The sequence below is a fragment of the Sipha flava genome, unplaced genomic scaffold, assembly GCF_003268045.1.
Source record: "Sipha flava isolate LNK unplaced genomic scaffold, YSA_version1 44_pilon_pilon, whole genome shotgun sequence".
NCBI lineage: Eukaryota > Metazoa > Arthropoda > Insecta > Hemiptera > Aphididae > Sipha > Sipha flava.
Window position 1 is genome coordinate 1,824,620 of NW_020273203.1, and position 27,630 is coordinate 1,852,249.

The window sequence follows — 27,630 nt, forward strand, 5'->3', positions numbered from 1 at the left end:
AACATTTAAAATACAGACTATAAGTAATATTTATTTTATTTACTTTACATTATCAACATAATATACTATTATAATTTATTAATTTACAAATATTAAAAGTCATAATTATATATAGTTATTATTGAATGATTAAAATAATTGAGTAAAATACTTTTGATAATCCTTCTTTCCCATTAGACCTAAACTAATCATGAAATGGAACTGTATAGTAATTCAAATAAACAAATAAATTCAAAACAATAAAAATAAGATAAAACTTGATTATGAATGAAGAATAACACAATAAAATAATAAAGAATTTATATTTCTATACTTTTCATCTCTCCAATCACAGATATGTAACTTTATTTTAATTCTACTATAGTAATAAAATATTCTAAAACTTGTCAATTGAAAACTTAGCATTCTTAAACTTAATTTTCTATAACATGCCCTTAAATTGAAATATCTACCGATTACTATTAGATATTTCAGTTTTAAATATGAAATTTATCTTAAAACGAATTTAATATATTATTTAAAATAATTCATTTTCTATAATATTAATTTTAATTTTAAAATAAACAATAAAATAACAATCAATATTTTTATATAATATTTAAAATATCTGTATAGTTTTAATTACAAATAATTCATGGCAATCAAAGAACATTTCATATAATAATTAATATAGATAATATTTAATAATCTTTTGAGATCATTATAAATACAAATTAAATAAAATGCTCTTGGAGTTGAGTTTCATGTTCACGCAGTTAAACACTAACATGTACATCATAATTTATAAAGAAAATATTGAATCATAATTATATAAAATTATATTATAATTTATTTCAATAGTTATAAAATTATATGTTAAATAGGATAAAAAAAAAGTGTATACATTATAAGTTTATTATTTAGTAGTTTTATTACTTAAGTATTAATTGGTATTGACTAAATCATTTTATTCCCATTCTTGTCTTATCTTTTCAAAATCACCGTCTTCTATAAAAGGCTTATTGATGAGACTAAAAAAATTAATAAAACAAAATAAAAATAATTAATTGGTAAATACTCGTAAATTAACATTTAAATAAATAAATAAATAAATACTTAGCTTGGAGTACTATTATATTTGTTAAGTAAATTTGTTTATTTATTTATATATTAAAAATAATAACTTGAAATCTTACAAATATTCATTGTTCAGCATTTTACCTGATCATAATATCACCACAGAAAAAACATTCTGCTGCTAACAATTTATCTAAAGATTCTTTAACTTTATCTCGTCGACTAATGACTTTAATTGACTGAGAAGAATCTTTGTTATTTTGATACATGGTACTAAGCTGATTCTAAAATATATTATATTTAATTTAAATACTATAGCAACTAATTAATCCATAAGATTTTACTTGTAAATCCTTTATTGTATTTAATGTACTAGAATCAATGTATGGTTGCATTTCTTTGATCAAACATTCTGCATGAAAATTATGCGAACAAGAAAATGTATAAAATGCTTTAGTTGCCAATTGTTCCTGACAGCTACTACACACATTTGATGGTTGGATTAACATGTAACTGTTTCTAAATGACAAAATTTCCGACCTTATTACTTCAGCTGATTTAGTAGCATCTTCCATTTCTTCTTTAAGATTTTGAATGTCTTGATTATATTCCTATAAATAATTTCAAATACTACATTTACTTTAAAAAATGTATAAAAATTATTTTATTGATTTAATTTAAAAAAATAACAAAAATTTATAACAATTTTAATATTTTTACTTCAAGAGATGAACAAACTGCATCTTTAAAATGATCTATTGTTACAAAATCTGGGAAAAATGGTAAGATGTCCTCGATTTTGATAAACTTGCATTCCTCTAAGAAATGCATGGCTTGTTCTATATCATTATTTTGTTCAACCACATATTGAGCTTTAAAAAAAATCAAAAAAAAATAACATTTATGCTTCCACTGTTGTGTTTGTAACTCACCGATCTTGAGCCAAAGTTTTTTTGATAATTCCATGTCATTATTAGGCAATGAAGCAGTGGTTTTAGCTAAATCAATACTGACTTTCAATGCTAAATCCACAGCAGCTTCCCATAAACCCAAAACAATAGACAATTGTACACAAGCTTCTTCCAAATGATGTTCACGACACAATCTCAATGCAAATTTTGGATTATAGCTTATACCTGATATCTCCCGACCTTGTAGTTTTAGATAATTCATCAACTTATCTTTATTGTATATGATGTAAAGAGATATCAGGTAATTATGAACAGATTCTACGTTACAGTTCAAACAATGAATACTATATTCTAAGTATCTAATTATTTCTAAAGCCTGTAATTTTAATATATTTAATTTGTAGTTATAATAATAATGTTATGAAGTATTGTTTATAAACTTACTAATCTTTCGCTAGAATTTGGAAAGATTAATTCATTAATGACTTTTAAAGGGTCTAACTTATGTCCCTGTTTAATTAAAATAGATACAGTCTGTACTGGAGCTTTTTCAATAAGATCAGAAGAAAATGTATAAAATAATTCACTGAATGGATGATTATCCAATATATTTAATGCTGAAATTGAAAGATAAATAATTATGGATAATATTAATATAACCCAAAAACATTAAATATGTTTGTTCTTGTATTAACTAAAATATATAAAAAAAATGTTCAACAAAAAATTCACTCAGAAATTAACTTGCCTTCAGCAATATTTTCTTCATTTAAATAGTGTTGTACAACACGCCTATAATCTTGATTTTCTAATGCTAACCAAATCATAAATTGCACATCGCCATGACTAGCCAATATATCATATATACTTTCCCAATTTTTGTGAACACAATCCTAAATAAAATAAAAAATAGTAATAACTATAATTTATAACATAAATTATTAGATATTTACTTGAATAATAGGTTGCAATAAAAATTGTTTAAATGAATCTTGTAACACAATATATTCTTTTGATTTTTCTTTTTTATTGTTTCTAAGTACTGCTAATTCAGTGGTAAACAGCTCAATCAACCATAGTGTAATCATTGTAATTTTTGTATAATCCTGGGGCTTTAGACTTTCTAATTTCTATGGACAGAAATGCTTTATTGAAGTCTTTAAACATTTATAAAATAATGTAATTGATCATACTTTGACTAAAAATAATTTGATTGGCTTTTTTTCATTTAAATGTAAAAATTTCAAAACAATTTCTTCAAATGAAACATCTAAGCTAGCATATATTAATGCACTTTTTTCATATCTGTAAAAAAAAAATTAAAAAGCAGTAAGTAATTATAAATAATTCAATATTTTTATGTTGTGATAAATTTAAAAATTATAATAAAATAATTATTTACTGCTCAGTAACAAAAAGATTTTCTGCTTGTTTAAGTAACACTTGATTCATTCTGTAAGGGTTGTTCAGACATATTTCCTTAGCTTCCTCAAACATTCCTTTATCTAAATAAACCTCCAAAATCAAACAAAATTAGAATTTAATACTTTAATATTCTCTAAACTGTTAATTATTAATTCCATACTTTCCAAACATGACGATCTTCTTTAGTTATTTTATACCTAAAAACTGCACGTTCAGCATACAGCCAAATTGTTCCAGTAATTAAATCTTTTGTTACATTCAAAAGTCTACCATGACCCTAAAATATTTGTTATTATTTTTATTAAACAAGAAAAATAAATATCAACCAAATATTAAAGGATTTACATCAGAAAAATAATCTTCATCCATCACTTGTGTTATACTGCGATCAGCAGGAGCTACTAATGAAACGGCTAAGACTTTTTCTGGATACAACAACAATACATGGTACCGTGTGAATGTCATTGATAGCGGTACAGTAAAATCATCATCTTCTCTTCCATATAATCGACTATACTCTATAAGTTCATGTGAACTAAATATTGTCTTATCATCTTTGTTTATATCAACCTACAGTAGATGTCAAAGATATAAAGAGATTTTATTTTATAAAAATAATAGTTTACCTCTGCAAAAAATATTCCAAGCTCGGTAAGGAAGCCAAAATACTTAGGAACAGTAAAGTCATTATTCAAGAAATAAAAATTTAATTTGCTATGTTTGACCACAGTGGGAACTTCATAAAAACGTTCTATATACAAATATAAAAATTATTATTTCTACTGAATCTTTCATATTTTCAAGTTAAATCATAACTGTAGAGTTAAACTTAAAAAATAATAACAGATATTTTATAAATAAATTGTAAAAAAAAAAAATTGAACAAATTATAACTTGAAAAATACTAAAATAAAATACAACTAAACTAACCTGGAATAGTCAAATAATTATTGAAGATTTGTTGTAACATCGGCCTTTCATCTTTATTCAATACATTATCAACAAATTGATATAACTTTGTAGATGTGATTGCCAAAATATAAAATAAATCTGAATTTCCAACTTTATGATATTGAAGACCGATTATAGGAGTAGGTTGCCCTTTACTTATATCAAATACCTATAAATATGACTTATACAGATATTTAATTTATCACATTATATATTAACAGTAATATCATACTTCTTTCCAATACTGAACAACACTGCCTTGGAAAAATCTATCAAATTCCGTTCCCAATTGTGTTTCAATTATTGTACCAGATGAATTACCAAGCAATATAGGTCCAGTTGTACTAGATGTAGACTTCACTTTAAGATCATAATTCCAAGCCACAGAAGTTATTTCTGAACCCTGATATTTACCAACCTTTTAACACCAACATTTTAATAAATTTCAAAGATTTTATAACATCAAGAAAAAGTTAATACTATATATAATTTTTTACTAACCGGTTTGAGTTTAGGTAATTGTTTAGTAGCATAAAATAGATGAGAACTATTTATATTCCCACATGAAATTAATAAGTGTTCTCCAAAAGGATCAAGAAATAATTGCTTTACTTTGAGAGATGACGTTTTCAAAGTATCAATTTCTAATTGTAAATTGTATCCATTATTTCAAAAGTATTAATATTAAAATGTGTATTTTATATTAAAGAATTATAAGTATTACAACTATACTCATTACCTATTGTACTAATATCAATCTCACCTTCAATACTATCTTGTTTTAAATTTATCCGCTGTAATACATTATTAACCAAAGCTAATACAACATACTCGTTGCTTACTAATAATTGAGAAATTTTTTCATTCGGAGAAAAGTTTACTTTCTTCTTTGACAAAATAGGAATTTTTCTAGTTTCTGCATCACCATCAAAATGTTCATCCATCTAAGTCCAAATGTAAATAACAATTTTAACAAATTTAATTTGAATTGCAATGTTAAATAAGTTTTACTAATTGTTTAGACGTAGATGCTGTTTTATATGAATTTTCAACGCCCTGTTCAAACTGATCCAGTATGGATATCATTATGTACTAAATACAAAAATTTAATATCGTCACGTAATGAGTTCTAAAATTCTATCTATTTGAACCTACAGTAACATTTAAAGTCAAAAATGCCCATTTAACCATAAATAATTAATGAACTATACGATATTATAGTGAACAGTTATGATTTAACAAATTATATAATAATTATGAATATTATATTATATAACTGATAAGCTATATAGTTGATAATCGTAAAACCGTTTGTACACACACCAATAAAATCAGAACCGGAGCCAGCGCCGGTGCCAATACCGGTTGTTCGCTTTTTTCACACGTACCGGTAAAATTAAGTCGGTGCCGGTTTTATTTCATACATAACGAGGAAACCATGTTTAACAGTTTTTGTACTCGCTTAGGTGTTTAAGTGTCGTGTCGTGTGTAAGTTATTTTCTCTGTTCTTGTCTTTAAAGCTTGTTCTAATCCCACAAACAAGGTTTACTTTTCACGAGCTCAATCAAAGTGACAACGTCGTACTTAAACAATTAGGTCATTTTTGATACACAAAACGACAAGATCGATGTCAATACTAAACTAGTATGAAAGTTTATGAAAGTGATATCACATAATATCATATATATCACACCAATATAATTATTTTTAGGTTGCCCCCGGTACCAACAAGACCTGTGTGTACACGTTTGTATAAGGAAACATTGAAATCGGTAATTCGGAGATCAGTCCGGCATTCGAATTATCGAATTCAACGCCTACTGCGTATTCCGGAATCGTCCACCGGTCCGGTCTATGTGTAAAAGCACTAACTTAATTATATTGCATCCGACACCGGTGCCGGTTCCGATTTTATCGGTGTGTGTGCAAACAGCCTATCGGCTGAAAAATCGCAAACAAATAATCTTATGCCAGCATGCTTTAAGAGTAGCAAATCCTAATAAAAAATTAACAAATGTTGATTTTAATTTAATGACTATAATTAATTATAATACTATACATTATGTAACAAAAATTAGAAATGAGAATCTAAAAAGGACTAAATGTAGACCTATATTAGCTAAGTGAATACAAAGGTAACTGGTGTAAGTGAATTGATTTCAACTATAAAAGAACTTATACATTTAAAATCAATGTATCATAAGAATTATTAGTTGCAAAAAACTAATTTTAGTCAAAGAGGATGAAAGTATCAATCTTTTTATGTCTAATTATAGTTTACTATATTAATACAATAACAAAATTATTTTATTGAAAATGTTGTGAAAAAAACTAAGTAAACATGCAAATTTCAAACATCTCTAAATTATACATAAAATTATATTATCTCTATAAAACTGATTTTTGCATTTCAAGTATTTACTTTTTGAGTTATGACAAAAAAAAAAAATCCATTTTATTAAAACTAGTATCCCTTAAATAATGCTATTTATTAAAAATGTTCATCTGTTCCTCTCAATTATTTGAAATTTAATTAAGAAATTAAAAAATACCATCCAAATGCACTAACTAAATAAAATTTGCTATTAGAAACCCATTATTATTTTTGATAATCGGAGAAATCCTTTTGGTCAAAAATTGTGTGAACACACAAAAAGTAATAAAAATCATTAAATCATACACTATAATAACTATAGTAACCAAACATTACCAATACATTCCTCACTTAAGTCAGAATCTATAACACAATTTTTAAATTATAAATTGTTATTTTTTTTCTTCTTCGCTTTTCTACAAACTATTTGGGGTCAGTCATTCTTGTCCTAAACCTACATTCGTCTCAGTTATCTACATTTATACTTAAATTATAAATTGTTATTACTTTTGTAAATTTGTTGAAAGTAAAGATAGTCTAGGATAATCAGTGTCCGCATTTTTAAATTTTTTAATTGAACCCGTTCTGTATTTATCATTATATATATTTACTTCTACCAAAAACATTGCTATTCTCTCGGCGCCCTAAGTAAAATGCTACATCAGCTCATTTGATTTATTGATCTAAATTTTACAATTTAAATAATTTTATTATTCAAGGATTAATTGTTTTGATCATTATCCTTATATTGAGTTGAACTTTTGTATATTATCTTATTCATTAGTTCTGTCTTTGTACTACTTTATGGAAGGCGATAAGAGGTTGAAAATATTGTGATTTTCCTAAATTTTTGTATTTTCCATCTTCATTTGTAAAATATATGCTATAATGGCTTAGAAAATATTTAGAAATACTTTAACTCTTATTTTGTTTAATAAGAAACCAATTGTTGAATTTCCATCTGCATTGGCAACTGGCTTTTTAAAGTAATTGTTGTTAAGTTACAAAGAGAGCAAGTAATGCATCTTAAGAGTCAACACGAAATTCTATATAAAAACAAAAAAAGAAATATTAAAATAATTCTTAATAAAAATACTCATTTTATATATAATATAAAATTATAATATAGTAAAAACTGATTTACATTTGGTTTATTTTAAAAAAAATAATAAATACAGTCAGTATTTTACATTTAACAAAACATTTTAAATTTAAAATAGAATATAATAACACAAAACAGTGGTTTAAATTATACAAATTTAAACATAAAAATCTTTAAATTAAAAACTTTGCATTTGACTTTAAGCAAATATATAAAATTGTACGAATTAAAATTTATAGTGTATACAAAATGAAAAAATATACATTAAAAAAATCACAAACCTGTAGATATAAAACACGGTGAAAATAAAAAAATCAAATGTTTCTTATAATATTTTAGCTAAAATGTAACTGTAGTGGTATGAAAAAATTAATTAAAAACAACATTCAATCTTTGGTGATAAAAAATAATGAATACAAAATGAAAAGGCTAATGGTAACCAATTAAAAAAAAAAAACATTTTATGCTATTAAACATTGAATTTAAAAATAATCGTTTTATTTAAGATTCATAATTAAGTACCATCAAGCTTCAGATCTCCATGAACTCTAATACGATATAGACATGTATACTCTTCATGTCCGTGATTAGACTCTATTCTTAATTCTACAATGGAAAAAACATTTTCTGTTCCCTAGAATCCAAACATTTTTGATTTATTTAATGAAGTAATATTGTTGACTATTATCACTTACCACACTAGAAAAATATTGTAAACTGGGTCCATCTACTTTAAACTGATATTTACCCAATAATTTTCCATTTGAATCTGTTTCATGTTTCAATCCCTAATTAAAAAAAAAAAAATATTTAAATGTTTGAGTTTTATTAATATATATTTTATTGATATAATACCAACCCAAATACTGAAGTCTTTTGGGGCAGACTTAATTTGACCATTTTCTGAGAGTGATCTAGGTAAGTGTTCAATGGTAAAACCAGTTACTTGTATAGTTTTTGAGAGTTTTAACACCAAAAATCCCTTAGCACCAATGAATGCCCAACATTGACCAGGATTAACACCAGGCTAAAATAAAATAACATACAAATAGGCAATCACAACTTAAATAAAAAAACATTTTAAAATTATACATTTTTCAGTTAAAAACTTACTGATAAAGCCAAGTTGTTAAATTTTATTTATTATAAATAAAACATTCAAGGCATTGGGTGAAAATAATAAATGTATTAAAAAAATCAATATATTTCTAATATTTTTACTATTTTCTTGAAAATGCATATTTAATCTTTAGCTTTTTTTTATTTTATTATTTATCATATTAATTTATTTTGGTACTATAATTTACAAATAATTCGGCAATTTTTATTCAAGAAGGATAAATGTAAAAATGTAATTTGCTCACAAACTTACACTTATTTTTCTAAAATTAATTTACTTTCTACGAAATTAAATATTTACATTACTTATATGTTAAATATAAAATATAAATAGCTTCATAATTTTTAATACCTGAATAGCCAATCTAGGTCCATTTGATATAAACCACAAAGGAATTCCAAACATGGTTAAAGCCGCTGTTGATGGCTTAGTTTGAGTACAACGAGTTCCAAGAACAGTGGCTCCTAAGAATAATAATAACTTTAGTTCTCAAAATTTAAAAATATTATATATTTAGTATTTACCAGCAGACTCTAAAGCATAGTCAACCATTCCAGTTTTGTCAGCATCATAAATGCTAAGTGTAGATTTCATTGTCATGTTGACATACTGTTCAATATAATTGACAATTGAATTCCAATCATTTTTATGACATCCTTCTTTTGACACAGATTCAGTACTTGTTTTTACTATATATAATAACAATAGTATCGTGTTATGGCATATTTTATAGAAAAGTAAAATTTGTAAATACAATCAGTGCTTGAATTGATAAGATAAAAATATAAAGAATATATGAATCTAAACTATGATTGTAAAGTAAATTTACAAATACAAAACAAAAACATAGTTATAAGTTACTCAATATTGCTCACCTAACTTAGATTTATATGTTTCAAAATTGTTGATTAAATGTAAAACCTTATCTTGTAATTCGGAAATTTTTTTTTCCATCAATTGAATAGTTTCTTTTTCTTGATCAGACATTTCTCTATTAATATTTTTTAGTGTAATTTGGTGGTTTTTTAGCTGATCCTAAAAATATTGAAAAGTTATGAGTATTATTGTTACATTAAATATTTTATAAATTTATTACTTAAGGTATATATATATATATATATATATATATAAAATGGAATATATTATATAATAAGTTTTACTAAAAATTAATAGGTAATGTAAAATATATTTACATTAATCCAATTTAAGTTTTCAGAGTTCATTTGTTCAAATTGGATTTTAAGTAAATGTTGAAGTTCTTGTTCTTGAAATTTTATCAAATCTGATTGCGAAATATTTAACTGATTGATAATTAAACGTTGAAATTCTTCTGAAGCTATAACCTTTCTCGCCAGCAAATTATAATCAAATGGTAAAAATGTTGAAGATTGGGCAACAGGAATAGTATTAATTTGAGTATCATAGTTCACTACAGAATTAATATTACGAAATACCTTAAAAAATGCCAGATGTTACATTAACATAAATTTTGAATTTTACATATTTCACAGCATAACAACTATATTATATGATATACTACTTACATTTAAAAATAATTGACCAAAAAGTTTTATTGCAACTGTTGATGAAGCAAATATTACAGTTATTAAATCTAGTACAAAATATAAAGTGGAGAAAAATATTTGATATATTGAAGTAATCAAATTTAGTATATTAATAAACGGTGATAGAAGAAAATTTGTCCAAGAATCTTGCCACATTATAGTATCTAAAGGTGTTATGTACTTTAAAATACCAACTATAAAATACAAAAATCATAAATGTTTTACAATATTTATAGATTAATGTAGTAAAGTTATACCAGTTAAAAATAATATCAACGCTGAAAATAATATTGGAATGACTAGACTGTTTAATCTGGTATTTCCAAAATAATGATCAAATATTTTTCGTATAGTTGTGATGAAAATCAAATCGTAGTGAACCATGGTAATAGTTGCTAAATGTATCCAATTAGTTATCTTTCGAATAGAAGTATTAATTATATTTGATCCAATTTCTAAAATTTAATTAAACATATAAATAATTCAAAAAATTACAAGATAAAATTTTTAGTGTACACAATAATATATGATAACTATCAGTTTTTGAGTTTTTAGTAATATTTGTAAAATTTTATTTTAATCATCTAAATATTCTCAAATAATAAATTCAATATGAACTTAAAACAAAATGTAAGCAATTTACACATTATTTATAATATAATACAATTGTAAGAACTAAAATAGGATTTTATTTAAAGTATAAATTAAACTACATATATTCAATTATACTTAAAATAAAGATAAAGAAATACTGAATTAATTATAAATAAATATAATATACATAATAATAACCTTCAAGAAAATGTATTTTAAAAATTAAATACACCTTTACCAATATTAAATATCTTTAAAGTAATTATTCAATAATGTCATACAATTTTATATTTATTTAAAAAATATATACATAAGTGTCAAAGGAAAGATATTGTAATTTAAAGTATTTTATGTTAATTTTTAAACTTAACAATAAGTTCTCTTTCATTAATGAATAAAAATAATAAACTATTATATTTTCATTATGGGAATAATTCATAGATAAAAATATAATTAGATAATTTGTACAACTTACCCATTATAGACTCATGTATCTCGGTTAAAGTAGAAATAGAAATAAAACATGAAACCATAAATTTGATGAATATTACAACAGATTTGAACAGGTTTTTTATAAATTTTGAAGTTTTGGTTTGAGTAATTAATGTTTCTTCAGCTGTTTGAATGTTGTTGTTATTTGTTATTTTATAATGTTTATAACTTGTAGACGTAAATAATTTTTTTTCTACAAAATTAAAATTTCAAAAATAAAATATACACATTTCAAGCTATAAATGAAGTTTATATTAACTAATGTGACTAGATGTAAAGATATTATCTAACTGATCTTCTGAAAAATCAGATTTCAGAGGAGTTTTCTCATAAGATTTAAGAGGTGGTCTTGACATATTTGGTATGAAAGGAATGCCAGGAGATACTTCATACTTGTAGTATTTAGAACCAGGTGAATAAGTATTATCTGTTTTTGGCAAAATTCTGTAAACAAAGATATTTAAATATACATAAAAAAATTGAAAAAATGATTTATATAATTACTCTTGCCATCCGTCAAAGGTACTGTAAAATTTTGCTATTTCTTTAGGACTCCTGGACGGGCCAGACAAAGGCCTTATAGTGATATTTAAATCTTCAGTCATGTAGTATAAATCTATGACAAGTATTACAAAAAACAATACAGGCACCTAAAATTAATGTAACAATAATGTAATAAGTAACAGTATAAAACTATAATCTCACGTATATATTAAATCTATGCCTGAGGCTAACATGATTTTATTATTTTGTAACACAAATTATTCACGTTGATAACTTTATCTTAAAATATAAACTTTATAAAGCTTAATTACAAATAATTAAAATATAAATTATAATACATAATTAATTAGAAGTATAAACTAAAATACACAAAGGGGTTTTAATAATTAATTTCCACCATTTTTTATAATGTAAACAAAACATTTAGATTGATACACACATCACTGCAGGGGATTGTCTTTCATATACGTTTATAATAACATACCTGTAAAATAATACATTGATCGGGTACACCATTGGATTTCCTAATTTATTTATATATTGTTATTTTTATTAAAGATAATTATTAATAGTTATACGCAGTAATTATTTCACTGAATTATAGTTACAAATTCAAATTGTATATTTATGTAGCAAGAAATTATGATTACAAAATTTTCGGTTAGATAAGAAAACAATTTTATGCACAATAATAATAACAGCAATGGTTTATTGGGTCGTGTTTCGTTGTATTCAATCCGTCTGCACCAAGATTAAATAGGTACAATGTACACTTGTTATAATGCTTGATATTCATTCAAATGCTCCAAGATTTCCTCAATATCTTTTTTTATCGTTGGTCATCTAAACATTTAGATAACTATTATTATTATTTTTTGATTAATTAATATACAATCAACACTGTTAACAGTACACATTTTAACATTTCATAATTTTTTATTGCAACAGAGGAACACATAAAGAATTTATTATTAATTTAATTACCTACGTTCATATTTTATGTACTATTAGTATGTATGATGGGCCACTATCCAATTTTATGGATTTAAGCATATCAAATTCTTTGTTTGTTAATTTTAATAGCTTAAATGAAACTAGGACTTTTATAGTTTTTAAAATATTATGATTTTTATGAGTTTGAAACAATAGCTGTATAGGTATTTTTGATAAAAAAAAGTATTATATTTATGATAAACCTAACCTTAGAGCAATTTTTCAAATACAATAACTTATTAATTATTAAAGATTTTAAAGATAATACTACATTTACTAGTGATGGGCATGAGTAACTAATAACTACCGACTAAATAGATTGTACTGAATAAGTTTATTAGTCGGTTTATGAAAAAAATATTAGTTGAATAATTTAGTCGACTAACGAATAATTAGTCGAATAACTAATAGTAAAATTAGTCGGTAGTATTTCTAAAACTATAACTATTATTCGATCGTGCTTATTAATCGGTAGTATTTTTATAAGTATAACTATCAGTGGCGGACACAGGGAGGGGTTTTGTGATTCAACCCCTTCTCCCAGAAATTAATGGATGATTAATTTCAAACGTAGTTATCCTACCTTATGTACCTAAAAAAAAAAAGAATTGTTCAAAATACGATTAAAATATGTTAGAAAAAAAATGTTTTGTTAAGAAAAATGAATTTGTAATAATTTGTAATTTTCCAAACGTTCTAAAAGGTATTGGTACTTAAAACTCAAATTTTTAAATTCCATGATGGCAATACTTCGTAAAAATAATGCATGTAAATCACTTATTATCAGTAAGTAAAAGTCAGTAAATATACGTAATCCATATAATATTATTTGCAATGGTACATTACGATTGACATAAATTATATGCCCGATAGCGCCAAATTTTTAAATACGGATCTGACGGTAATTATTCTTATTTTTTCAAAACCCCACCGAAATTTTTTTCTGCGTCCGCCCCTGATAACTAATAGTCGGTAGTCCGAATTATTCGTTTAAGCTCATCACTAACATATACATTAGACATAATAAAATTTTGATTAGTGATTTAATTTAAAGCATTAAATATGTGTTGACTTGTTTTACAAAATATTTTTATTACTTCATCATAATTTATTTTTTTATATTAGTTACATGACATATTAACATAATAGCATATGCATCTTGGGGTGGCTTCCTGAGCTTTGACATTAACTACAAACACAATCAAAATTATTATAGTTATCTATATTAGTTATTATATATTTATATTTGTTTATATATTTGGTACTGCCAATTCTTTACGTTTTATTCAACGATCTAAAGATCCAGATGAATTTATGTATTTATAGTGTCTGCTACGGAGACCAGAATGGGCTTCACAAATGTATGTAGGCCCCGGGACCCACAAAAAACCAGTGCAATTACACCACTTGACATAGGCGGCGACTCTATGGGGGCGATCGCCACAGTACATTGATTAATGGGGGTAAAAGTATTATTTCGCCGTTATAATCAAGTTATAATCCATGTTCATCCACTTTTACTTTTTTATTTTGAGTTATCTGTAGTCGCGACGTTTATACCAAGGTATACTCGTATTTCTGTTTTTAACTTATGATCCATAGTATTACCTATTTGTATTGATTATTCTACAGCATAATACCTCTTCGATTATTTTATTATTGTTAGTTATTTCTAGGGTAAGGATTATTAACTCATTTTTCTTCGATACAAACTTTTTTTTTATTCAATACAAGTTATTTACAATATGTTATTTAAAACATTGAGTAAATTTGTTAGCTAATAAAGATAAAAATAAATACACTTGAATGAATTGAGGAAGGAGCCGTTCACTAACGACACCTGAGAAACAAACTTTAAAATAATTTACAGTTCATTACCTTCAGCTCATGTTTCTGTTGTAATAATAACATATTATAATAACAGACTAATAATTTATATTTTTAATTTTTTATACATTACATTTTTCATATAAATCAATGTATTATATTCAAAAAAAAATACGTGCCGTGGGGGGCGAATGCTCCCTTCACTCCCCTCAAATATGCCCTAGGCGTCACCACCATCACAAAATAAAAATATCGATTGAATGACTAATTCAATAACATTTTTTTAATTGTTATTAATTATTTTACAACAAATATTGCATAATAACTGTTTTGTAGTCCATTAAAATCATTAATGGATACATTTTTGTTTATTTTTTTTTTTTTAACACAAGTATAATTTATAATTATTATAGTTATTATTATTTTTATTATTATTCAATTTTATAATTTTTTCATTTATTAGATTGAGAAAAATTAATTAGTTTCTTACGTTTTTGTCATGTTTACTACACTGTTGACTATCGACGTGCTCGCCCCGCCTATTCACGCGGCGTACTCGTTCTACACGCAATGAAAATGTTTCCTTTTCCCTGACTCTTTTTATTATCTTAGTATTTTTGGTTAATTTTTTAAAAAATATCTTGTTGAATTAGACGCCTGACCTAATGTAAGTATTAATTTAAAATATATAATTAATTTTCACCCTCTCAGTACGCCATTAACAGTATTTTTATTGTTGTGTGGCTAATATCTTATACATTGTTTCACTCCACTGCCAATTTTGGCCACATGCAATCCGGCGTGATTTGTGATATATACTTTAAATTCTATAATCCTACATAATTGCTTATACTGTTCTCAAATATCTATTTCATACGTTCTGCTGTTTTCAAACAATTATGAGACTTAAAGTTGATAAAACTAACATTTAAAAAAAAATCCTGAAAATATGTCGCAAATGTTAGGTTATGTTTGTAACTGATGTCTTCAAGCCATTCGTACTTCCAAAGCTAGTACCTATGATTAGGTTACATTTATATTTAATAATCAGGTGATAGATTTATTTAAAAACTTAAACATTTAAATTTATATCTTATTACTTGGTTTTGGGAACTAATATTTAAGTATGTAGTTTTTACTATGAAATTTTTTTTTAAAGAGCAACATGTCGGGAGGATTAGATGTATTGGGTTTGAAAGAAGATGATGTCACCAAGATGTTGGCTGCCACCACCCACTTGGGTGCTGAAAATGTCAACTTCCAAATGGAGCAATATGTGTACAAGAGAAACAGCCGTGGTAAGTTATTTTTTGACTAATCACTAATTTATAGCGTTAAGGGTTAAGTATATTAGTATTGCAATTTTAGGATTGAACATTTTCAACTTGAACAAAACTTGGGAAAAGCTTTTATTAGCTGCCAGAGCTATTGTTGCTGTTGAACATCCATCAGAAATTTTTGTTATTTCTTCTAGACCTTATGGGCAGCGTGCTGTGTTAAAGTTTGCAGCTTATACTGGAGCTACACCAATTGCTGGTCGTTTTACTCCTGGAGCTTTCACTAATCAAATCCAAGTATGTAATAAATTATATGTCTAAAAAAAATCTATATGTATTTAATTGTTTGATATGATTTTATCTGTACGCTCCAGTCAATCTGAATTATTTATGATTGATCTTTTTTTGTACTTATGATCAAACTGTTTTTTCTGATAATTAATAATTTATAGTAGTAATATTAAAAAGCATGCATAGACTGGAAATTTTCCTTATTAAAACAATTAAAGTGTCCATTCAATACCTTTGGTTAGCATCAAATCATTAATATTATTATATATATATCTTATCGCGATAACTAGTTAACACAGTATAAATAGACTAATGAAAGCAGCAGAGAAAGGTTTTTCTCGTGCATTGTTGAGTATGGTCGTCATAGTGACTGTCACTCATTTTGCATTGTTTTTATTGTAATCTATATGTAATTTTGTAATGTCTTTGTGTATAACTTATCTAATTTTAAACATTGTATAGGATGCTATTGGTTTAATATGTCTAATATGTTTACACCCCAATCAATTTAATATTTTTAATGATTGATAAATTGTTACTCTGAATATATATTTGCATAACTTAAGTTAATGTGTGTATATATATTTACACATTATTGGTAATGTTCACATTCAGCTAATGATGGCTAATGTGTAATTTTTTGTGGTATCTAATATAATATACCAATTTTATTTAGATTAAATAAAAAATTTTGCTAACATTCTGTATACTAAATTATGGAAATAATAAATATTACCTTATAGTTTATCTTAAATAGGATAAGGTAAAAAATAAAACTGGGTAGTGTCCGATGTGGGTATAGTACTTTAATTGAACAATATATTTATATTATAATCAGGGCTCAAAAGTTTTATCACTTAAAATGTTATTTTTTAGCTCTTAAATAAGCACTAAATTCTAAAATATGCGCTGTAAATGGCACAAAAAATTAAAAAATATGTATTTAACTTGTACAAAAGTAATTTTACAAATTGTTGGGTTCATTGGACGCAGTCTGGACTGATTGAATTATTAACTGTTAACAAAAAATGTTAAATTACTAAAATATATTTGTAAAAATGTACTTATTAAATTATTTTATATATTTACATTGGAAATTATCTTAGATTATTAAAATATTTGATAATCTAATGCAATGATATAATAAGGAAATAACAATGATGTCATTAACTATTAATATATCAAATTGTCGATAAAAACATAAAATAATATTTGATAAGGTCTATTTATTTCCAATTATTAAAATATTTTTTAAAAACATAACCAAGTAAATATAATTATTATTAACTAAATGTGATTATTTCCTACGTTATGTGAAAATATACCCAAAAATAGCACTATAAACCCTAAATTAGCAAAATAGCAATAAAACCCGTAAATATGCACAAAAAAAAATAGCAAAATTAAATTTTATGTATGATATCCGAGTAGTGAGAAACATATTTGTATCTTACTTTGGATGTTTTAAGATGAAACAAGAAAAATATGTATTTGCTAGAACTTCTGAGCCCTGGTTATATCTATGTATGATATATATATAAAATATATATTTCATTTTTTTTTTTTTTTTTTTTAATTTAAACGGAAACATTAATAGAATTGTATCATTTATTTGAAAAATGAGAAGATTATTTTATTAATGAAATAAAAAAAATGTAAATATAATCAATAAATTGAAAGGTGAAATTTAGTCTTATTAGGTGTACGTGTATATATTAAAAATAATGACTAATTGTGTCTTACTCCCTGAGATAAATTTTTTTTAATTTATATTTTAAAAATTACATGTTAGTCAACATTTAAAACTTTTAAAGGAACTAGGTGATGACAAAAATCATTCAATCTGATTATTGATTGATTACTAATTAATATTAATATAAGTCATAAAAAATATGTTAGTAGAATGAAATTAGTATTTATGTGTAATCAAATGTTTTATCAAACCTAATAAATTATTTTATGTATTAAAATATATAATTAAAATGATGACTATACACCCCAGTCAATCTGAAAATAAATGATTGATACACTTTTATATTCTGATAAATAAAAACAATCAAAACTAATACATTTTTTTAGATGAGTTTTTAGTAATAATCTGAAATACTTTAGGCTGCTTTCCGTGAACCCAGACTTCTAGTTGTGACTGATCCAGCTACTGATCATCAACCAATCACTGAAGCTTCTTACGTTAACATCCCTGTAATTGCTTTATGTAATGCTGATACACCATTAAGATATGTTGATATTGCTATTCCATGCAATAACAAGGTATGTTTTGTTGAGCTTGTTGAACTTTCTAAATTTATTAATATTACTTAAAATTTTAGTCTCCTCATTCTATTGGACTCATGTGGTGGTTTTTGGCCCGTGAAGTTCTTCGTCTTAGAGGTACTATTCCTCGTGATGGTAAATGGGATGTTGTTGTAGACTTGTTCTTTTACAGAGATCCTGAAGATGTAAGTATTAATATTAAAAAAAAATCTTAGAATAAATGAAACATTCTTATTCATTTTGAAGGTTGAGAAAGAAGAAGCTGCTGCTAAGGAAGCATTACCTGCACCTTCAACTGTTAAGCCACTTATGACTGGAGATGATTATGTATTGGCTAATACAGCTGCGGACTGGAATGAAGGTGTTGTTGTAGCTACTGCACCACAAAATTGGGCTGAAGATGGAACTCCTGCTCCTGTAGCTGCAGTTCCAGCAGTTGCTGCAGCTGCTGCTCTTGACTGGACGGTTAGTATTTATTTATTCATCCATATTGGTTTTAATATTATGTGCTATAATTTGTTTTAATTTTAGGCTGATGAATGGAATACTGCACCTGCCACTGGTGCAGCCAATACAAACTGGGGAGGTGGTTCTGCACCAAACTGGTCAAATATGTAAAACTTTTTTCTTTAAGAATAAAAACACTCTTTTTGAATTTTGATAACAATTTTCATTATCCTTTTACTTCTTTCCTATTAATTTTATTGTTCTTATTTTAATACTTAGTGCTTTACAATTATAAATTATGTATTCTACTATCATATGGTGTTATATAAAGAAAAATTATGTAGTGAAAATATGAGAAACATAAATTAAGTTACTTTTTCGGAATAGTATAACCAAGTCCCTAATATAAATGGTGAAAATATGTATTTAAAAGCATACCTGAGTTGAAGTTATGTATGTATAGTTCCACGTACATACAATATCTCAACTGTATATTGTCAAAACACCGTAACCAACATTCTTTTCAAAATTTACTTTTTTATTTATTCTTAGATACCAAAACCTGCAGAATTTTTATATAACATCCTCTATGGAAACAGAAAATTATTCCAGGAGTTAACACATACAAACTACAGTATTTTATTTTTAAAAATAAAAACCATAACAAAACCCAGTATCTATATGAAGTGTAAATACTGTGTTTTGAATTTGTAATGATTGAAATCAGTAGAAAATATATTTCAAGCATAGTGAAATTCAAATTTGAAACAGTAATTATTAACTACGATTTTTTTAATATTGGACAGATTTTAATGGAGAGCCAAAGACTTCTTACAAAAAAAAATTTTGATAGATATTAAAACATATGCCCCTAAAAAAATTACCTAAAATAGAGAAATTAACCTCAATAAAAAAAAAGGAATTATTGATAAACTCGTTCGAGTTATGCCATAAAATAGAAATTTCTTACTAATTGAGCATTTAAATAGGAATTCAATACTATTTAAAATAATTTAGTGTGAAATAAGCATTTTTTTAATTTGTTATTGTTTTGGGACTGTCATACGAGTTTGTAAAAATACTCTATTCAAAAAACAATTTAAACATTTGCTAGTTCATTTAGGGGTGTATTTATACTTTATTCTAGGAAGTATAGGGTGACTCGATTTTTCACTAAGCCACTTCTTGGCGAATAATAAAAGAGGATTAATGATTTTTCAGAATGTTTGCATACAAAATATAGATCTAGGGGGGGGACATAGCCCCATTAACCCTCTCAAATACGCCCTTAAATGGCCTTCATTTTTATTTAACAAATATTATTTACCTTTACTGTTTTTAAAATTAAATATAATAGGATTTTATAATTTCTTACATAAATTGCAAAACACAGTATCTACAATTACAGCTGAATGAAAGCTAAAAATACCATTTTGTCGATTTAATTTGAAGTTAAGTTGGCGGCCCGTCGTACATTACAATAGTCATTTTCATATCGAATTATGAAAAATACAGCTACTGTGTTTTGAAGATGTACAGCTGATCTATCATATACATACTTGTTATTCCCATGTGTAGAAATAAGTTTTAATATTTTTTTTACTAACATTTCAGTATTCATAAAACTGAAAATATAAATTAAATTTTCTAACATTTATGGTAAAACCACCAAGTCCTAAGGTTTTTAATAATTAAAATTGTTTTATTTTTTAGATATTCCCAAAATAATGATATATGACCATTATTTACCTGGCCATATCGAGTAATTTATATGCTGTGTGAAAGTTTCTAATATAAATAAATGTATTGGCTTATCCAATGTAATATACTGATTTACAGAATATTGGAGAATCATTTATTTCATTTTTCAAAAAAATTGGTACAATATTTAGATGGAATAGAAAAGAGGAGTTTCAAATGATTCCCTAGTATCTAATACTAAGAACTATTATGAACACACTGCAATCAGTTAAGGAACTAAAGTATTTTTCATATTTAAAATCAATAAGAGGAAAACCTCTATATTATGTATGTAGAGTTTCATAAGATTAAAATGATTATTGATGTCTTGTTTAGTATGCTTCCATCATCATATTTTTATCTGTTTAAAGTTAATCTATATTTAACTTAAGCATTGGAAAATATAAGTAAAATCCAACGAAGTATTTAACCCAGCGTTAGTCGCACCGCGGTCCTTTTTGACCGCGTTATAATTTTCTAGAATATAATTATAAAAAACGTTATTTCGTAACTTTATTAAGACAAATCAATTTTCATACAACTTTAATAACTTATTAAATTATTTACAAAGAAAAAAATTGAAACTGAAAGTACTTCTTTACATATAAATTGGGTACCTAATTTAAAAGAGCAATGTACGATTTTTATTTAAATTTGTATACTGTATATTATGTATTTATGAGTAACTTAGATGAATAAATAAAATAAATAATAATATAAATAAGTCCGGAAATGTTAGTCTAATAATAACCTAACCGGCAATGTTAGTCGTAATAATAAAAATAATAACATCATTAGTCGCGATTAGGTCGAAATGACCGCAATTAATGATATATCACTTTATCTTAATTTATTCTATATGTACGAAGTTAAATATACTTGGAATATTATAATATCATTTTTAATAACATTATTGAAAGGTATACCGAATATCAATGGTTAAAATATAAAACATAAATGTTTTATTAAACATGTAAAAAAAGTTCGGTCATTTTGGCCATAGCGCGACTAACGCCGGGTTAAAATATTCAATGAACTAGAAACGATTATGAAAAATACTGGAATTTTCCACTATGGTACAAAAGTTACTGAATGCCGAATAGTAGTTGCTTAATAACCAGGCCAAATCACTAATATCAACCACGGTCATACAACGATGCAGTAACAACCGCTGTCAGCTTTGGTAACACTAATCAGCAGTTCGCCGTTATCATTGATTCCCCACCAAAAGCGATTTTCAAACAGAGTGTTCTTCCGGCGAACGCGTGCGAGATAACGCCGTGAGTCATTTAGTACACATATGTATGTACCAAAAAATATTGTCGAACGAATGTTTTGTGTTTGTAAAATTATGCGTTTATATGAAACATTATCTTTCGCCGTCCAATCGGGTCTGCAGTCACGGTCACCTGACGTCGTTCACCACAACAAAGAACAATTAACTCTTTCTCCCTCACAGTTATGTCCGTGATCATTACTCGACCTCTTCCCTCCCCCCATTTTGTGCTCACTAGTATCTGCCTTTCTCCGGCTCTCAACTAAAGTCTAGACCCGTTCACTTCCCCACCACCGATCCAGAGTTATCGAACACGCATTTGATTACTATTAACCGACCACGCGGCCCAATCTCACGTTCACACTCGCACACACGCGTCGCTAGTTTATCTCTTCGCCGTGCGCACGCACACACACCCATATATGTACTACACACTAACACTTGCATTCACGTTGGTTAAGACTAAAGCCGACACGCTCTACAACTCACACGTTTTTCCTTCTTCTTCGTCGCCAGTTGTCTGAAGTGAAAAATACCCAAGAGAGCTTTAAGAAAATATATCAGGTACGTGATCTCATAATATATTTTATTATAGATTTATATGCGACGATGAGTCGCCGTCGTTTGCACACGTGCATTTTTTCCGTTTTTCCGACGGTTTTTTAAAAGGTTGTTAGGTTAATCACCGTTGGCGGCCTTGCTCATGCCATACGCCGCGAAATTTTCACTGTAAAATGGTCGAGGAGTTCTTTGAAAAAAACATAATTCCATTTCCATTCCTTTAATTGTCAAGGACAAGTGACTTAACGGTTTTTCATTTTTTTTCGACAAAACTTCCGCTCTTCTAATATACGTTTCTGATGCCGCCGTTACTGTCCTCGGAACTTCAATATTTTCATTAACCAGTTTTAATTTGCTCATTTTAATACGCCGTCGTCATGACCACCTACTTTTTTTATTCTTATAGAGAATTTTTATTGACGGAAGGTCATTACGATTTCGTATCTAAGTGGTTTTTCGATACTTGATTTTGTCGTGTAATTACGTTTCTTGTCGTGTTTTTCGTTTTATCATATTTAACCGGTTTTGAAGTTTCGGCCCATTTAGATTGACATATTATTATCGTTTAAACTTATGATAGGCACTTTAATTAAATCACAATAAATCCCACAGTTCTAATATAAATCATCTATTAAAAATTATTTATACTGGCTAGGATTTCCGTTTTTTTTTCTTAGTATGCTTGTGTGTATTTATAGATATTTTGATTGGGTTTGTTTTTATTTCACTGTTTAAATCTACCTATGTAATAACGTAGTACGAATTACATTTTAAAATTGTGATTCCGTAAATATTTTTGAGCTCTTATGTTATTTAATAATTGGAAAGTTCAAAAATATAAATACCTATATTAACTTATCAAGTATTTTTCTTATAATATATTGTCTTTAGGTATTACCTGTATTAATTTTCAACTTCACATATTATTTAATTTTATTGTAATTTTAGATCTATATATTTTATTTAAATTAATAATAATAACTTAATATCGATTTTTTTAAATATTAGGCCATTAAACTAATATTTATAAAAGTGTTCACGTTTTAACGATCAATTATAAGCAGTGAACATTAATTTTGTTTTTACATAGGTATTTTTATTATTATAATATTAAAATGAATCCATATTTTCGTATTTCACCAAATGTATTATATAACTAAAATAATCTATTATAATTGAATCGTGAATTTCGAAAAGAGCCCAACTCGAGTTTTTATCTAGACTGCTACGTTTTTTTCATCTACTCATATAAACCGGTATTTTATATCGGGCTCCAAGTCTCTTTTCTATTGTGTTGAATGAATGAATTAATGTTAATTGTTAAAATAAAAAAAATAATCAATTTTTTAATTTCCTGAAATATTTTAATTTTCAGTTATGAACCCTTTTCGAAATTCACGATTCAATTCTTATAGTTTCTTATGCTTCAGTTATTAAACTTTAAGATACTAACCCATATTTTAAATGGTAAAATGTATTGGTAATAAATGTATGTATATTGTTCCATCCTACCAATTATTTATTATAAATAGAGCGCGGATTTGTATGCACTTAAAAGTATTGAAATATGCCATATAATATGTAGTAAAAAGCATGAAAATATACAAAAAATATGCAAGAATTTTTTATTTATTTAAAATTTATAATTCAACTTATAAAAATTAATTATTTAAATACTTAATACAAAAAAAATTAGGGAATTTTCTGAACTTAATTTATGTTTAAAATTTTATTTATTATTAAAATAAATAATTATATGCATTTCAAGTTTATCTTCTGTGAAGCTGTATCGTTTATCGGTTAACATATTTTGAAAGACTGAAAACGAACCCTCGATGTCAACCAAAGTTATTGGGGCATATTTGAAACAAGTGGTATGTCGATAATCGACTGACACAGCAAGAACAATTAAGTTTACGTCATAATCGTTTATTTATTTTATAACTAAATATATATATAAATTATTATTTAGTGACTATGAAATTTATTTTTAATTTTCCTACTTGACAAAATATTATTTTATACATTTTTTTTTAATGTTCACTTCAATATGCAATATATTTTGAATTTTGCCAAAATATGCAGTAACCTCTAAATATGCAGAAGTATGCAAAAAAAAATTTCACCATTAGCTTCAAATTATGATGATTCGTGGAGATAACTGACAAAAATCCAAAAATATTGAATGGAAAAAAAATATGCGATTGCATAGAAATCCGCACTCTAATTATAAACAACAATAATGAATAAATAAAATTAACAAAACCAACATAAATTTGTGTAAGGAAGAAAAGGAGGTTCAAGAAGAATTAATAGGAATGAAATAATTTTTATTGCAAATTATGAGATATGACAGTTGAATTTATATGTTTGAGTTGTCAATTATTGAACAAGAAACTGATAAGTTGTATTGTGATGGGTTAGTAAGTAAGTGCACATCCTGCTGTCCCTTTGTGTACACTTGTTATTGTTGTATATAGTAGGAAATAATTTTAAGATTAAGACGTTAATTTATTGTAATATTTTTGTATTTATTAGTGTAATTAATATATTTAATAATTTGCAGTCTAAATTAAATAAATGTATTCAAGTTGACCTTCAAGCTAAATTGGGATGAGACTATTTTATCAGCTTATTTATTTATTTTTTAATCTTTTTAATTTTTGTTTATTACAGAAAAATGGTTCAGAATACTGAAATTATAGATGCCAGTAGAAATAATATGGTAGTGTTGGATAACTTATCTGATTACTTGATTTTTGGTTGGGATATTGACACTACCGGGCGCCGCTTACTAGATGAAATCTGCCATATTGCTGGTTACACGCCTAAGTCAGCATTTAACCAATATATAATGCCACATAATGATATTGATCAAGTAGCTAGAAAACGTCATCTATTGTGTACTATAACCATGGGTCGTTTCCGTGCATTAAAAGATGTTAAAAGCAACAAAGTAATATATTCTATATTAATCAATCATATATAAAAATTTTAAGTATGATGATCACATAACTTCTTCTGATTGTAAGTTTTTTCTTCCAAACTTAAAATTATTTATGATTGTGTATATATATATGTATATATAGGTCTCCTTGATGATTTTCTAAGTGAATTATTTTTTTTAAATAAATAAGTAATTTTATATACAAATAATTAGAAATAGTATGGCAGAGTAGTTGAGTTTAGATAATACACTTCTCTGGTAGAATTTAACATTGCAGCCTTCCATGTAATTACTCCTAATTATGTTACTGAGTTTAATTAAATAATAGAGATTTTTTCATTTTTCAAATTTCTCAATTTTAAGTAGTTCTAATAGATAATGTAATGTTTACTAAACTTGAAATTAAATATCTTCTGTATAAAACAATTTTTAGTATGTATACTTGATTATATAATAAAATGTTACTCTTCAAATTCAATGTTTGGTTATATATAAATATTATTAATATTTATTTATTTTATTTAGACATTAAAATCAAAGAGTGAAATATCTGCTTTAGTTGAGTTTATAGAATGGTTAGAACAAACCTTAAAAGATAACGGTAAAAAAAAGGCCATATTAGTGTGTCATGAAGTTAGCAAATTCAATACATGTCTTCTAATTAAGTCTCTTCTTGTGTAAGAAAAAATTTTAATAATTTTTAATATTACTTTTGTATTTTATAAGTCCTATTCTATTTATTTATCTATTTTTTCAGTTATAATTTATTGGATAAATTCTCCGAATTAGTAGTAGGTTTTGCCAACTGTCATTCATTTGCTCAAACTCACTGTCAAGATACTATGGTTACATTTTCTCTAAGAGTTCTCTCTAAAGTTCTTCTAGATAAAGATCACATTGATATATCAAAAGCAACCGAACGTGCTAAATTGGCCTATGATGTGAGTTTTCATCTTTCTTTTTTCTTTTTTTAAAATATATTTAATAATTCTTTTACCTAATTAATTAGTGTAATGTTATTTACAGATTGTTCAACATTTATGTGTGACTTTGGGAAATGGTGATGGTGATGGAAAAGAAGTTGTAACTGGAAGTGAAGTTTCTGAAGAAACCAAGACCAAAGCATTATCTACATTCCTTACAGCTCTAGATGATGAAGTAAACACATTACATAGCACTCAAGAGCTGTTAGCTAGACAAAAATCTTTAAATACTGTTTATCAAAAGTTCTTTTCCTACCACACATCTACCACTGAACGCAAAAAAGCTATTGGATATCGTAATTCTATTGCCAAGGCTAATATTGATTACACAACACTCCAAACCTTATGGACTGTAAGTACAGTTAATAACTTTTTCTATTATTTATCTACTATTAATTATACCTATTTTATTTTTTTTTTTAATTTTCAGGACAATAGAGATAGTTTTAAAGAAATTGTTAAAGAAAAATTGCCAGAATTATCTGATGAAGATAAAGAAGATATTATTGTGACTATAATTAAGCATTTTGAAAATCCTGAACCTGATTCTCCACCACCCAAAGGAGGCCGAAGGTATGGTGGTAGATTTAGGAGACATAGCAGTAGTAACAAAGATACAAGAAAGAGTACATCCGATAAAGAAAACGATCCAAGTTCTGTATCATCAATATCTGATGCTAATGGTCATACAACTGTAGAAGAAAAGCCTCAGAACGAAATTTCCATAACTCATGAGAATGGTGACAATAAGTGATTACAAACCAAAGTTTGATTACCATTTTAAGTATTTAAGATTAAGTATTATTAAAAAAAAAAAAAATCTGTTAAGTTTTTCTTGTTGTTCTTCATAGACTACTTATAAGTTTTATATTAATAATTTTTTAAAATCTCAAAAAATAAATTGATTTTATTAAAATAAA

General features: G+C 25.9%; 4 protein-coding genes across 7 annotated transcripts; 2 read left to right on the forward strand and 2 right to left on the reverse strand.

The window, feature by feature from the left end:
* Positions 1-659: 659 nt before the first annotated feature.
* LOC112689535 (vacuolar protein sorting-associated protein 18 homolog) lies at positions 660-5,569 on the reverse strand. Its single transcript, XM_025563291.1, has 18 exons — positions 5,355-5,569; positions 5,107-5,287; positions 4,845-4,987; positions 4,576-4,761; positions 4,323-4,512; positions 4,019-4,143; positions 3,738-3,962; positions 3,553-3,669; positions 3,370-3,482; positions 3,161-3,272; positions 2,921-3,097; positions 2,716-2,860; positions 2,412-2,584; positions 1,989-2,343; positions 1,777-1,928; positions 1,401-1,667; positions 1,201-1,340; positions 660-1,010 (listed from the first exon to the last, which is right to left on the reverse strand). The coding sequence occupies exons 1-18, from the start codon at positions 5,427-5,429 to the stop codon at positions 947-949; spliced, it is 2,940 nt and encodes a 979-aa protein (XP_025419076.1). The 5' UTR covers positions 5,430-5,569; the 3' UTR covers positions 660-946.
* A 2,683-nt stretch (positions 5,570-8,252) lies between these two features.
* On the reverse strand, positions 8,253-12,932 carry LOC112689519. Of its 3 annotated transcripts, none has more exons than XM_025563273.1 (13): positions 12,579-12,932; positions 12,095-12,206; positions 11,850-12,034; positions 11,574-11,783; positions 10,762-10,959; positions 10,484-10,698; positions 10,133-10,393; positions 9,815-9,974; positions 9,464-9,628; positions 9,291-9,403; positions 8,679-8,846; positions 8,515-8,607; positions 8,253-8,453 (listed from the first exon to the last, which is right to left on the reverse strand). In XM_025563273.1, the coding sequence occupies exons 1-13, from the start codon at positions 12,592-12,594 to the stop codon at positions 8,334-8,336; spliced, it is 2,016 nt and encodes a 671-aa protein (XP_025419058.1). In that variant the 5' UTR covers positions 12,595-12,932; the 3' UTR covers positions 8,253-8,333. The 3 variants fall into 3 exon arrangements, with proteins under 3 accessions (XP_025419058.1, XP_025419059.1, XP_025419060.1); XM_025563274.1 differs by having other exon boundaries at positions 12,095-12,240; positions 12,579-12,931; XM_025563275.1 differs by lacking the exon at positions 12,579-12,932 and adding an exon at positions 12,296-12,372.
* Positions 12,933-15,471: 2,539 nt separating this feature from the next.
* Positions 15,472-19,412, forward strand: LOC112689520 (40S ribosomal protein SA). 2 transcript variants are annotated; one of them, XM_025563276.1, is made up of 7 exons: positions 15,472-15,581; positions 16,074-16,212; positions 16,283-16,488; positions 18,595-18,753; positions 18,813-18,941; positions 19,003-19,221; positions 19,288-19,412. In XM_025563276.1, the coding sequence occupies exons 2-7, from the start codon at positions 16,080-16,082 to the stop codon at positions 19,372-19,374; spliced, it is 933 nt and encodes a 310-aa protein (XP_025419061.1). In that variant the 5' UTR covers positions 15,472-15,581; positions 16,074-16,079; the 3' UTR covers positions 19,375-19,412. The 2 variants fall into 2 exon arrangements, with proteins under 2 accessions (XP_025419061.1, XP_025419062.1); XM_025563277.1 differs by lacking the exon at positions 15,472-15,581 and adding an exon at positions 15,892-15,965.
* Positions 19,413-22,214: 2,802 nt separating this feature from the next.
* LOC112689533 (maternal protein exuperantia) lies at positions 22,215-27,630 on the forward strand. Its single transcript, XM_025563289.1, has 6 exons — positions 22,215-22,783; positions 25,457-25,736; positions 26,253-26,404; positions 26,485-26,668; positions 26,754-27,062; positions 27,141-27,630. Exons 2-6 carry the CDS (start codon positions 25,461-25,463, stop codon positions 27,462-27,464), a joined length of 1,245 nt encoding a protein of 414 aa, XP_025419074.1. The 5' UTR covers positions 22,215-22,783; positions 25,457-25,460; the 3' UTR covers positions 27,465-27,630.

Coding starts and splice junctions, on each gene's coding strand:
- LOC112689535 (XM_025563291.1), bottom strand. CDS start 5,429: ATGATATCCATACTGGATCAGTTTGAACAGGGCGTTGAAAATTCATAT. Junction 3,670..3,737: donor ATGAAGATTATTTTTCTGAT/GTAAATCCTTTA, acceptor CAAATATTTTAG/GGTCATGGTAGACTTTTGAA. Junction 2,585..2,715: donor TGAAGAAAATATTGCTGAAG/GCAAGTTAATTT, acceptor TTTCAATTTCAG/CATTAAATATATTGGATAAT.
- LOC112689533 (XM_025563289.1), top strand. CDS start 25,461: ATGGTTCAGAATACTGAAATTATAGATGCCAGTAGAAATAATATGGTA. Junction 25,737..26,252: donor AAGATGTTAAAAGCAACAAA/GTAATATATTCT, acceptor TATTTTATTTAG/ACATTAAAATCAAAGAGTGA. Junction 27,063..27,140: donor CACTCCAAACCTTATGGACT/GTAAGTACAGTT, acceptor TTTAATTTTCAG/GACAATAGAGATAGTTTTAA.
- LOC112689520 (XM_025563276.1), top strand. CDS start 16,080: ATGTCGGGAGGATTAGATGTATTGGGTTTGAAAGAAGATGATGTCACC. Junction 16,489..18,594: donor CTTTCACTAATCAAATCCAA/GTATGTAATAAA, acceptor GAAATACTTTAG/GCTGCTTTCCGTGAACCCAG. Junction 18,942..19,002: donor TTTACAGAGATCCTGAAGAT/GTAAGTATTAAT, acceptor TTCATTTTGAAG/GTTGAGAAAGAAGAAGCTGC.
- LOC112689519 (XM_025563273.1), bottom strand. Junction 12,035..12,094: donor ACCTTTGACGGATGGCAAGA/GTAATTATATAA, acceptor CTTTGTTTACAG/AATTTTGCCAAAAACAGATA. Junction 8,847..9,290: donor GACCTAGATTGGCTATTCAG/GTATTAAAAATT, acceptor ATTTTATTTTAG/CCTGGTGTTAATCCTGGTCA.